We start from the raw sequence: 11,398 nt of genomic DNA, 5'->3' as shown, positions 1-11,398 counted from the left end.
GAGTTAATTAACTTAATTAATTTAAATTTTTGCTATAATGAGAGAATCTTAATCATCTCACACTTTATCTTGTATAATTTTCAATCTATTTTTGATATAAATTAAACATAAGTAAAATTTTTCAGATCGTAACATTATTATAGAAGATAATCGCAGCACGTATACATAAAAAATTCAACTATTACATATATTACAATCAGAATTATAAATATAAAATATACAAACTATAAGAAATAAGGACGCGTTTACATTAAAAGATATAACTGTTATGAAATTTTTTTCATTCGCTTTACTATGAGTGAAACAGTAAATTCCCTATCATTCAACGTCACAAAAAAATATTAGTTAAAAAGTATTATTATAATAATAAAAGCACATCATCCCAATACGGCGATCCCAAGCGCGATCAATATCTCTCGACGAATGCGTTCGCTCAAACTTTAGGAAAGGGCCGGCCCGGTGGACAACGGGCAATTACGAAGACCATCTCGATCACCGCGAAGTCAGCGTAGCCGCAGCGCGGACGTGGACTGCCTGAAGAAATATACGGAGCGTCGTGTGGAGGAACGCCGGCACACGGAGATCAGCGACACCACCAAATTGGACACTTCAAAGTGGATGCCGCTACCGAAGAACGTACCTCGGGGGCAGCAATCGGGAGCTATCAAGAGACTTTCGAGGGACGAACGGCAAGAGAGCATCGACGAATCGGCTGAGGATGCCGAGAAATGGCCAACGAAGCCACCCTCATCAATCGACAATCGATCCTCCAGACTTGTACCTGAGGTCGTCGGTCGACCTCACTACACCGTGAGGAGTCACAGCACCGACGTGACCAGTCTTAAGAGGCCGGAGAAGAGCATCACTGAGCAGCGAAGGCACACGGACTGCAGCGACCCGCAAACTATCGCCACGAGGTTGACCGCGCACATTTTCCACGTCCGAAAGCGAGAAATGCCGTGATCGGGATTGTAGTTGAGATTCGTAGGCGCGATTGAACACGATAGTCATTACGGAGCCTCCAACGGGTAATGGCGTCTAGTTTCGGTCAGATTTCTCTGCTTCCTTCGTTCGCCTTTTCCTTCTGTGTAATCGAGCCGATATGTTGGCAATTTTGTCGATGAAAATTCACGTACCAACGTCCACAAGGACCGAGTGCAGAGCAACGTGAAAACATAGTGGTGCCTGGTTTGCTTCATCGACCGGAACTAGTCGCTAATATCTTTTCACGTTGTGACGCTCGCCGTATATTTCTGGTCCATGTCTTGGACTAAGAGTTTTTCATAAAAATAGCTATTCGATACATAATAACGAGAATTTTCGAAGTTTGTAAAAGCTTGTTTTAATGTTCAGATGTATTCCCTTTTCCTTTGTTTTCGAGGGATATTTGAAAACAAAAGTTTTATGATAAAGATTTGATGTCTAAAAAATATGCATGAATAATTAATACTTTTTTCTACGATTTTTTTTTTTAATATATTTTAAGTCCTTAATAATTTAATTATTGAGCATTCTATATATATTTCAAGCTATCAAAGATAAGCTCAACTTAATCAGTTATATGTATAAATAAAAAATTATTATATTAGACTACTTAAACAAATAACTTCAGTAGTGATCAATAAGTTTACTGTAATGACAGAAATCGGACATACATTTTATATCTTTTATCATTAAAAAGCAAAGCTTATAAATTTCCATTGAAGTTACATATATCGCTGTGTTGACAGAGAGGTGACATAAGTAAAAAATTAGCGTTTTTTACTTAATGTCATTTAAAAGATTAGCATTATTTAGGTATTTAGATAATGAAATTGAATCTAACGACTAATATATCTTTGTAGAAAAATAACATTTGTAGCTCATGTATTTATTACATGAAAAGTTAGATCTGACAAAAGCTAAAATTTATGCTATACTAGAATTTTAGTGCTCGAATTTTAAAAATTCACACACATAACATAATTTTAAAGAATACCTTATAATTAAAAGCAAAACGTGGAAAGAAAGTTAAATTATAAAAATTGTATATTTATTATTCTAATAAAATTAGAATGCTGTTCTAATTTAGAACTTAAAAAATGCTCTATTAAAAAATTGCTAATTTTGAGATGTGTTATCTTTTCTATCAACCCAGCGATGTGTCGAAGCAATCTATTGCAGTTAATCGTGGACAGTATCTTTATCCGAGATTTCAGATCTTTGCTTTGTATGTGTATTTGCGTGAATGTGTATCTGCGTTAATATATAATTGAAATAACAAATAAACGGCAAGAGTCCGACTTTAGACGTATAATTTTCTCAGATGGCTACCACACATTAATGGTGCGAAGTTTTATCGAGAGACGTCTCCCCTTGCAAGAATTGGCTGTGAAATCACGAAGAGCGCAGCTACCCGGTGGATGACATTCACCAAAAGTCCGTCACCTGTACCAAGGATAAATCCTGAGAGGAAAGATTCCGGAACGGAATATGACAGAAAGAACGAAGGATCGCGCAAGGACGCGGACGTTTCCAAATGGCAACCCCCCAGAAAGTTTTCCCCAGCAAAGAACGAAAAAGGACGTTTACAAAGACAGGGTACGCAAAGTGGTCATTCTTATAATTCGTTACATGTATTTAACGTATTTAACGTATTCGATTTATGCAGGCTACTTTAATAATTAAACGTTTGATTACAGATGAGTTAGATATTGGTAGAGATCGCTCCTTGAGCTTTGTCAACATTAATGAGCGAGTAAAAGATCGCTCCTTGAGTTACGTTGACACTAACGAACGAGCAAACAGGCTTAGCGAACGTATGCGTGACTTATACGATTTCAAGACGGAGAACGAGTGGCCGAAGAGGGCAGGAACTTCTCGGGAGAGCACTTGGATTAGCAAGAGCAGCAGCGAGGAAGAGAGAAGCAATTATGTACCGGTTCGCAGGAATAGTCAAGATTTGGAGTTTAATGACAGAATTGATATCTTTAAGGTGTCTATGTTGAAATATTTTAGAATCACAATAGTAAAATCTGATGCTTTGAATAGTTAGCTCAGCATACTTTTATTTTATCTTCCGCAGTCCAAGGCCGCTCAACACGAGGAGGATAGACGAAAACCAAAGCGCAGTATTCACAACGCAAGCGAAGTGTTTGCGGACGAGCAAGACGAGCGTCTACGAAGGTTCAATGACAAATTGCGATATAGTGAGGATTTCACCGCAGAGCGACTTCGCGGCCGCGAACGGCGCACCTACTCGGATGACTATGATGAGAAGGTAGTCCGACGAGAGTCTCATTCGTCCCGGCAGCCAGAACTGGTGACGTTCAAGAGGGATCGACCAGAAGCACCGGCTATTAGAAGATTGGTGGATAAGGAGAACAAACGGAATTCAGACGTGAGCATGAGACCACGCGATTCTCAAGTCAGCTACGTAGAGATAGACTTCGCAAAGAGAGACTCGCGTACCAGTGACGCCAGTTACGTCAGCGTGAACCTGGGTAAGAGGGGCAGTGTTGAGTGCACCCGAAAGATCCCCGAGGTCCCGCCAAGAAGAGCTTTCAGCCAGAGCGACGAGCGACCATCCACCCCGGTGCCACCGATCGAATTCAACGACGAACGATACGTTCCCAAGAAATTGTCAGAACCGAAAAGGGACAGCACTAGATATAAAGTGTACTTAACATAGGAAATGCCTGCGAGAGCGGGCATTTCGCGAAGCGAATGCCGCTTTCGCAGGGTTTTAGATTAGAATATTTAACGTTTCGAAGGGGAAGTACAAGTTTTGACGTGAGATGGAGAAATAATCGTACGAAGAACAGCTTGAAACGATTTTTCATAAAATTCGTCAATACTCATGCAGCAGAAATTTCTAAGGATCATCCTAAAAAAACGTCCAGAAGAGAACCTTATTATTTTAAGAATATCTTAAGAAGTTTTCAGGATGTCGAATAAAGTATGCTGTATAGATAAAGTGTGTCGCAAATTTAAATTCGTTGTACAGGGTGTTTCCGCAATCTGCACACCAGTATGTTGGGTTACCTACCTGCCTATGGGCATGCAGAGGCATGCTTTACTGGTGATGCAGAATAAGGTTAGATAGCAAGTCCAGCGGAGAATGAGACAAGAGAAATCGAATTTTACATTCTGGTATAATGTAAAATTTAATAATATGATATAAAATATGTATTTAGTAATACAAATAATATCTGACTTAATCTAACACATAAATGGAATTTAATAAATATTAAAAATAAACATACCCATATTATTAACATACTTTTCATCTATATTATTGAACTACACCTGAGTAAATTATTGATTTCCCTTATCTCGTTCAAAGTCGGACTGCAAATATATATTTTTTAATATTTATTAAATTCCATTTATGTTAGATTAAGTACTGGTAGTAAAGCCCCTGCCTATCGACAGATAGGCAACCCGACATACTGATGTGTAAGTTGCGGAAACACTCTGTACAGTGTTAATTTTGTATTGGACAATGCCCGTCACTTTCGTCAAATAAAAAAACAAAATTGAAATATCTGTGAATGTGTGTGTGTGCGTGTGCGTGTGCGTGCGTGCGTGTGTGTGTGTGTGTGTGTGTGTGTGTGTGTGTGTGTGTGTGTGTGTGTGTGTGTGTGTGTGAAAATGAATAAGTATAAGATGTAAGCAATCTACGATAAATACGATGGAGTTGTTGTCTATGGATAACTGTTAAACATTCAGGTATTTATTGTGTTCATCGTAAAATAATGCAATGTGTAAATGGATGTATGTAGGAAATGTTCGTATATATTCTATAAATAACATTAAGTACAGAATCTACAATAAATGGCACCCGACAACGGGAATTTGGCAAATACGTTTATAGCAGATTTACAAATAAGCCACGTAACTGAAAATTTCCTATTCGTGTTTTTCATGTCGATGTTTGAAACATAACTGCGATGTTAATAATGTACAAACAATGTAATATGAAAAGTAATAAAATATTCTTTGAAGAATGTGTTCTTTTTGTCTGAATTTTTTTTATAAGCGTTATTGTTTTTTATAAGCATTATTTGTCTTTCTAATTATGATTCTTTTGTTAATTAAGAGGTAAAATTAAAAAAATATTTGCTAAAAATACATGTTTTTTAAATCAAATATTGATTGTAACGATTTTCAATCAAATTGACAAAAAGTTCAATCTCTCTAGAAGAATCAATCTAAATTTAAATTTTTAATAGAACGGTAGAACTATTTGCAAAACATTTTTTTTTTTAATATATTTTTATAACAAGGAGAAATTTTTATTAAATCAATATTTGAATAAATTACAAAATTAAATATGTATAGGTAATGTAATAATTTAGCGCGAATAGAAAAATATCTTCGGTATTTAAATAATTGAAATTAAACTTTGATATATTATATATAATTTAAAAATATTCAAGATATTAGCTCAACACGAGAGATCTAAAAATTGTTCAATTAATTTTGTATTATACAACACTAATTATTGTCAAATACAGCGTAAAAGAAATATTTACATAACATGCGTGCACTCAAAACAAAGTGACCGCAACAAATGATCCGTTTACGAATGACATCTCTCTCATTAATGTTTTATTTGCGATCTGTACCACATAAATCGCTACGAAATCCTGAACTTGAATCCTTTATAAAGGCGACTTTGACTCTTTTTCTGACCGGAACATTATGAACAGGTGGTGGCGGAATTCTACAGTCCCTCGATGCCTGGTCTTCCTCTTCTCGCTCGATCTTAAACCTTTTTTGGGCACAATTTGAGCCACTCGATCCTATTCCGTTTGTAATTGGTGTGTTACCCGTCAAAGATGAAGAGGAGCCATTAGGTACTATGTTGGTATTCGATGAGACTTGTGGTGATTTTGGAAAACTCGAAGATCGTCCGCCCGATGAAGAACGTATAAGATTTCCATTGCTGTTGCTATGAGGAAACAGAATTAGAAGTATTAGTAATTAAAATAATGCGTAATACACTTAATGAAACACAAAATAGTATAGCTTGTTTAAAAGTAAGAATATATTTAGGTCAATAAACATTATGTTTTATTTTTAAAATAAAAATTCTAAATTTTATTATTGTTTCAAAAATCATTAATTATTAAATAAAGAATCTTCATTTAATTATACTAATAGTTAACTTTATTTAATTATAATATATTAATAATCAACTTTTAATTTAAAAATACCAGCTGAATAAAGATTCAAATTAGAATTTGCTTATCTGATCGTATTAGTCATATTATAGAAGAAAAAATATTCCGGTTCAGATAATAAATTTGAAGTAAATTAGTAAATGAATGAACCAATATACGTTATTCTATTAAAGAAGAAAAAAGTTTTAATCTGATAATCCAAAGAGCTTAAAAATTTATATAAGCTTTATGAATTTGGCGCCTATTAATTTTTTTCTAATTAACCTATTCTTATGCAAGCACAAAATGAATTTGTGGTAATCCACCTGTGAAATAGAGAGTTGCCTTGAGTAACGACGATGGAAGGTGTGACGCAGCGTTTTCCACCGGAAATAGTTGTATTGAGTCCGCTCGGAGCGATCATCAACAAATTACTGCCATTCTTGTCACACGTGTGCGAACTATGTCTTTGCATAGCGTAATTAACACGAAAGACGTGAGAATTTTCGTTACTGAGCTTCTCCTGCTTCAGAAACGCTACGTTTGGCTTCAAGTGGTATGTGGAATTTTGATTGTTCAAATGCGACTCACATTTGATGCGTACATCGTGCTGCATCCCATTACGATCTTGACTCTTTTGCCATTCCAGAACATCACTTAACAACCTTATGTACCTACGTAACAAAATTTGTTATTTTTTCCATTTTAAATATCAAGCGCGCAATAAATTTTTACTTTAATATTATTTTTGCTCGTCATTTTAAATTAATTTATATTAAATACTGTATGTGATATAGATGTAGTCTTGGAAATTTCATTAACATATTATTTGTTTAAAAAATGAACGCAGTAACGTAATACAATTGTTTTTTATTACTATGATGCTATTTTTTCTTAAAATTGTGGCGTAATGGCCAAATTTGAATAATATGGATAAGTCTTTATACACACACACACACAGCAAATAAAAATAACCGAAAATGATTATGAACATTCATGTTGAAAAATGATGTTGAACAATATCATATATATTCTAATATAGAATTTCCATTATTTATATAAAAATTTCAGTTTCAAAATCTTTAATGCTGCAAATCTATTGTTAGATTTTTCTTTAATGAATGTTTCCTTTGTAATTAGACTAAAATATTAAAATGTAAAGTAGAAATTTGTATTTGGTTATTCTCTCTTCCACTAATTTTTTAAATAAATTCTAATAAAATTTTCAGGATCTCTACATACATATCTCCATAAATAGAAATGCATATATGCACACAAATTTTGATATATTATTTTTAATTTCTTTTAAAATATAGAAATATCTTTACGTTTCCTGTTTTCGAGGAAATTCTTCAGAAAATATAAGTGAAAATAGAATATTTATTGCTTATAGGATTAAAATATGCTCTTGTACTTAAAGATTTTGTACCTTATTGCCATCCTTAAAATCTCGTTTTTCGACAATTTCTTGTCAGGCGGATGAGTCGGCACTAATTTGCGAAGTTCAGCGAATGCACCACTCACGTTCTGCTGCCTCCATCGTTCACGGCTATTAGTGAATAATTTTCTTACCCCTAAATTGCCTATACGGGGCGTGGGCGACCCCAAATGACCGCTGCCAGAAGACGAGATACCGTCTAGCTACGAGATTATTATGGATTTCATTAAACTATCGTTTAATTCGTTGTTATTTGGATTAAATTAACAAAATTTAGAACACTATGATTACGTTTCACTTTTGGCGCTTATGTAACACTCATGGAATCATTTTACTCAATTATTGTTTATTAAATGTTAACCAAGAACAAACTATACTCGCGAGCTTCATGACTTGTGGATGCCAAGTGGAAAACGTATAAAATCTATTATATTCAACGATAATTGAAACGTCTAGCGAATTTAGTTGGAAAGAGAGAGTGCACACTAGTGCATATTAAAGCTGTTATAAAATATTTTAATCTATGTAAAAGTAAAATGGAAATAGTTTAAACTATAAAATACAGATTTTATTTAACAGCATGATAAAATATATTAAAAATTACAAGGTTTAACCCGTTTTTACATTTATATTACATACTTTTATGTGTCAATTTAAATATGACGGCTTAATTTAATGTGCACCGAGAGCATCTAATCGAATTCGCTATAAATAAACATAGGAATATTAAATTTTGCTCACGGAGCTGGAACGGTCCCTCCGTCTTTTGTTTTGTTCTTCCTCCTCATCTGTGTCGTGGGAATAAAATTCGTCGGAAAGCGTGGCTTCCTCTTCAGTGTCCCTCGATGTCCCGGGCGAATCGCCGGCTTCTTCCGCGAGCTCTCCTTCACCAGACAGTAACGATCCAGCTGGAGAACCATTTTCGGTCTCCACAGTTCCTACACCGCAGCCACTATACGTTAACATCGGCTGCAATGATTGATAAGTATGATGAACAAATATGACGAACGTGTGCGCAAGAAATTGTGCTACCATTTTTCAACGCCAATCACCGCGTTCTATTGCTCACAAATAAACGTAAAAACCATTGCTTTATATTTACAATTTTGGAACGCGTTGGAATCACTGATCTAAATCTATCTTACTAATCTATTAATTATTTATATATACCATGATTAATTACTATCGAAATCTGGTAAGTAGAATCAATGAAAATTCAGTGACAATAAAATAAGCCAATTAAGGATGTGTTCTCGGCATTTATATGTATAATTAGCTATGTAGTGCCAACAGGAAGTTGATACTACGCTCTCTTCAACTGTCCCTGACATTCGACAGATATGTGTGCCACTCGATTTATCTTTATACACGACATTAGTCATGTATGCACTTGCGGTGGCTTTGTACATATCAGTTGTATTTATACGAAAAAGGAAGCGTTTCCGTTTATACATGTGCATCTTCTCTTAGTCATAATTTTATTATTTAATTTGAGAGAGAGATAGTAGAAAACTATTAATTTATTATCCTCGATAAATAATAAATTCTCTATCAGTCAACAGATTTTATAAGTTTAAAGGTATTATTTATCGCATCTATATTTAACGTTCATTATTTTTACTGACATTTTTTAAAATTCATTTCAAAAATATCCATGTATTAATTATTCATTCATGATAATAAGGTAGATGCGCACATATGCATTGCATTTGCTTCTTGCAATTTCAAATCTCTTTAAAAAATAAAAACAATTATAAATTCAACTAAAGTGGCTTACACTTGAATCGTGAGTTAAAGAGTACTAAACCTATATGCATATATACGATATGATACATCACGACGTCGCATAAAATTCATATTTTTGCAAACACATAATACAACTTGCACATATAGAAGTCGCAAGATCCATTTGCCAGGTTGAAGAACAATGTTTTCAGTTTTAACACAATCACACACGCATGAAGAGGTCAATACTCACCATATTGCATGCGAGAAAAAGTTCAACAGTATCGCGAGGTTAAACAATAGAGATTGACTCAAGGAACAAATAATTTGGAGAACGATGCAGTTCACATCGTGCTCGTAATGGAGAGAAGCACCGATGTCGAAAGTGTCGATCTAACTAGTCGCGAGTCCAGGGTAACCCTCTGGGTAAATGAATTTCATGAGGGCGGAGCGCAGGCTTATGGGTGGAGCTCGTGTCAGGTCCGTCCCATGCAGCATCCCTGTATCGATCCGGATCACATCTTCATATTCAACAAAAATGCGACTGCTTCCGCCTTATTGTGCATCGATCCTTAGTTTATACAATATCATTGTTCGAAAGGTTTAGCGACACATACGCGACATATGGCAATGTCACTTTCACTTTTCGAGCTTTGCCAAGTATATGAAAGCTCTTTGTAGACTCACATCCATCCACTTTTCCGAAAAAAGAATTTAAATGGGAAATTTTTTAATTATAATTATTTTGTTGATAATAATAGCAATTAAAAAATTGTAGGTTCTGAGTAAAATTAAAAAATAGAATGGTAAAAATTATAGAAATTAGATCGATGAGAATAAAAGTATGATAAATTCTATTTTCAGTTAAAAAGAGCGTATTTTGGTGTTTATATAAATACTCAAAAAACAATTTCTGCAATTTTAAGTTGCAGGCAACTTTCACATTTATGGCTCAGTTATAGTAATATAAAAAAAGTTACCCGCTGTATAATAGAACACGCATAAGTTACCGAGGGTAACGCACGTGACCTTTATAAGCCGTTTATACCAAGATTAAAGTTTGACATATTTAAAAGGATCTGACATTTTTAGAGTTAAATAATATATATATTTAAAAATATTCCAAGAAAGAGAACACCATCAACGCTTATCCACGTTTACGGAATAATTCACATTGTACAATAAACTGCAGATATTTTATTATTAATGTATAATTGGATTTTTATTAATATTTCCAGATTTAGCTGAAAGTCGTTGAAACTTCTACATTCATGGAATAATAAATAAGATTATAAAATGCAATATGTTATTCAATAGCAAATAAAGTATATATCATTAAAGTATCACGCGAGTAGGTGTTCCAAGATTAATATTATAAACATTATTACTGCGTAATCACCCGTTATTTAATTAAATTTGTACGTTTTTTTAATGCAGGCATAGAAACGGGCGACAAAATTTTCTTCATTATCTTGTGTATAAGTGTGTACGTTTGCTGCGTATATTGCAAACAAATCTGTCTCCACCCCCTTCCTGCTTCGACTCATTGCCATGTGTTTCAAAGATGCTTTCTACAAGAATAATACGTGTCAAGTTTCGTAGTCTATCTTATCGCTACGTTATCCAGTTATTGTCGTTGCGGACACAACTTTACTCATGATAAAACAAATGAATAATTTTTTTTCAAGTGATACTCAAACACGCGATTTCTCGACAAGAATTGCCGCATTGTACTCTAAATTCTTCGATTTATAATATTATATTTATTTTTAACATATATCTATAGACGTTTCAATTATACAGCATTTAATAATTACGATTAAATGTTATCATTTTTATAAATACTAGAAATGTGCGTGCGTGTAATGGTGACTATATATGTGTGTGTAAGTATTATAATTTACTACATTTAACTATAGTTATTCACTTATTATAAATTTCCTCCGAATTATTGTCGTATATAAATTTATTAATTTCTTCCCTTATATGTAATTATACCGATTAAGGAAAAAGATGCATTTTTGTAACTTAAAATTGATAAATAGTAGTTATCCACCATAGATTTTCTGCAGATAGTCATCGCACATTG

General features: G+C 34.0%; 2 protein-coding genes across 2 annotated transcripts; one reads left to right on the top strand and one right to left on the bottom strand.

The window, feature by feature from the left end:
- The first annotated feature begins 294 nt into the window (after window positions 1-294).
- On the top strand, window positions 295-3,882 carry LOC108775309 (uncharacterized). The gene is made up of 5 exons (XM_018541638.1): window positions 295-306; window positions 445-917; window positions 2,306-2,580; window positions 2,682-2,974; window positions 3,065-3,882. The coding sequence occupies exons 1-5, from the start codon at window positions 295-297 to the stop codon at window positions 3,668-3,670; spliced, it is 1,659 nt and encodes a 552-aa protein (XP_018397140.1). The 3' UTR covers window positions 3,671-3,882.
- A 1,710-nt stretch (window positions 3,883-5,592) lies between these two features.
- On the bottom strand, window positions 5,593-9,639 carry HLH3B (Helix loop helix protein 3B). The gene is made up of 5 exons (XM_018541654.1): window positions 9,563-9,639; window positions 8,326-8,553; window positions 7,576-7,787; window positions 6,473-6,820; window positions 5,593-5,935 (listed from the first exon to the last, which is right to left on the bottom strand). The coding sequence occupies exons 1-5, from the start codon at window positions 9,563-9,565 to the stop codon at window positions 5,593-5,595; spliced, it is 1,134 nt and encodes a 377-aa protein (XP_018397156.1). The 5' UTR covers window positions 9,566-9,639.
- Window positions 9,640-11,398: the final 1,759 nt, after the last annotated feature.

Source organism: Cyphomyrmex costatus, unplaced genomic scaffold, assembly GCF_001594065.2.
Source record: "Cyphomyrmex costatus isolate MS0001 unplaced genomic scaffold, Ccosl1.0 scaffold297, whole genome shotgun sequence".
In the NCBI taxonomy this organism is placed as follows: Eukaryota; Metazoa; Arthropoda; class Insecta; order Hymenoptera; family Formicidae; genus Cyphomyrmex; species Cyphomyrmex costatus.
This window is presented reverse-complemented; position numbering and strand designations above follow the sequence as displayed.